This window comes from Theobroma umbraticum, unplaced genomic scaffold (assembly GCF_002168275.2).
Source record: "Theobroma umbraticum cultivar Fairchild unplaced genomic scaffold, ASM216827v3 scaffold_30.0, whole genome shotgun sequence".
Classification (NCBI taxonomy): domain Eukaryota; kingdom Viridiplantae; phylum Streptophyta; class Magnoliopsida; order Malvales; family Malvaceae; genus Theobroma; species Theobroma umbraticum.
The window spans coordinates 8,369,010-8,370,028 of record NW_018397254.1 but is presented as its reverse complement, the minus strand read 5'-3'; the positions used below and the strand labels follow the sequence as shown (position 1 = coordinate 8,370,028).

The 1,019-nt window shown below is 33.8% G+C and overlaps 1 protein-coding gene across 3 annotated transcripts in view; it reads left to right on the top strand.

Moving 5' to 3' along the window:
- The window catches only part of MEE13 (myosin heavy chain-like protein), a 6,660-nt gene that overhangs the window by 2,075 nt on the left and 3,566 nt on the right, over positions 1-1,019 (top strand). For all 3 annotated transcript variants that reach the window (XM_021422106.2, XM_021422037.1, XM_021422184.2), the window contains exons 8-10: positions 212-352; positions 788-856; positions 948-1,004. In XM_021422106.2, the coding sequence (XP_021277781.1) occupies positions 212-352; positions 788-856; positions 948-1,004 (267 nt within the window). The remainder of the gene's footprint in view (positions 1-211; positions 353-787; positions 857-947; positions 1,005-1,019) is intronic.

Here is a 1,019-nt window from a genome sequence, read left to right as displayed (position 1 = left end):
AACTTGGTAGTTGGTACTACTCACATTATTATTGTGTTACTACTGTTTCTATTTACCATAAAGCCTTTTTCTTCAGATGAATACTTAATTGCTTTATTTGGGGGGTTGCATTTTCTATTACGTCATCATTTTTGTCCTGTCCCGCTGGAAAATTCCTTTTCTACATAATAATGGCATAAACATTTTCTTTTCTTTTGTGAATTTGGAACAGGTTATCAATAAGTTTTATGAGATCAAGCAGCAAGCTATTGGGGAATTGGAGGATGCTAGTTATGATGAAAAATGCACTTATCTTTTGCATGATCCTGCAGAAATGTGGAGTTTCAATGATTCTTCCACCTCTAAATACATTGTGAGTTCCAATAAACCCTGAATTTTCCTCTATTCTTCGATTTTTAATACCACACACTTTTATTATGTTATTAGTGGCCTTATTCTAAAGCAATTAAATTAATATTATAGAGTTTTTCTCCTCCTAAGATTCTTCACCACTTACTGTTTAGTATTCCCTTGTTTGTTTGGACATAACTACTATGGACAAAGGTGCCTATATGATTAGTTGCACCCCAAAATGAACTGAGGCTACAGTGTATCAGCTTTGTTTTTTTTTTTTTTCATGCTTGTGTTGTTAATCTATTGAATCTAGATTCAATGTGCTACATGCTTGGTGAGATTAGTATGTTGACAGGCTTTGAAAAATGTTCAGATATAGCTTATAGATATTTGAATTTTCATTAAATTGAATTTTGTTTCGAACATGCAACTTGATTAACTTTTCCTCAGACAGAGTTCATTGGAAGAAGAGCTGGAGAGAGTAAGGAGCTCTGTGGATGACCTCCGAAATAAATTGCGGGTGGTATGAATCTGTTTGATGCCCGTACTTGCTTTACCTGTTCACTAACTGCATGTCTCATATTGATAACAAATAGATTTGTTGTGGCATATAGGGTTTGGAGATTGAAAATCATTTAAAGAAGAAAGTTCGTGAATTGGAAAGAAAGAAAGTGAGTACTTTACAG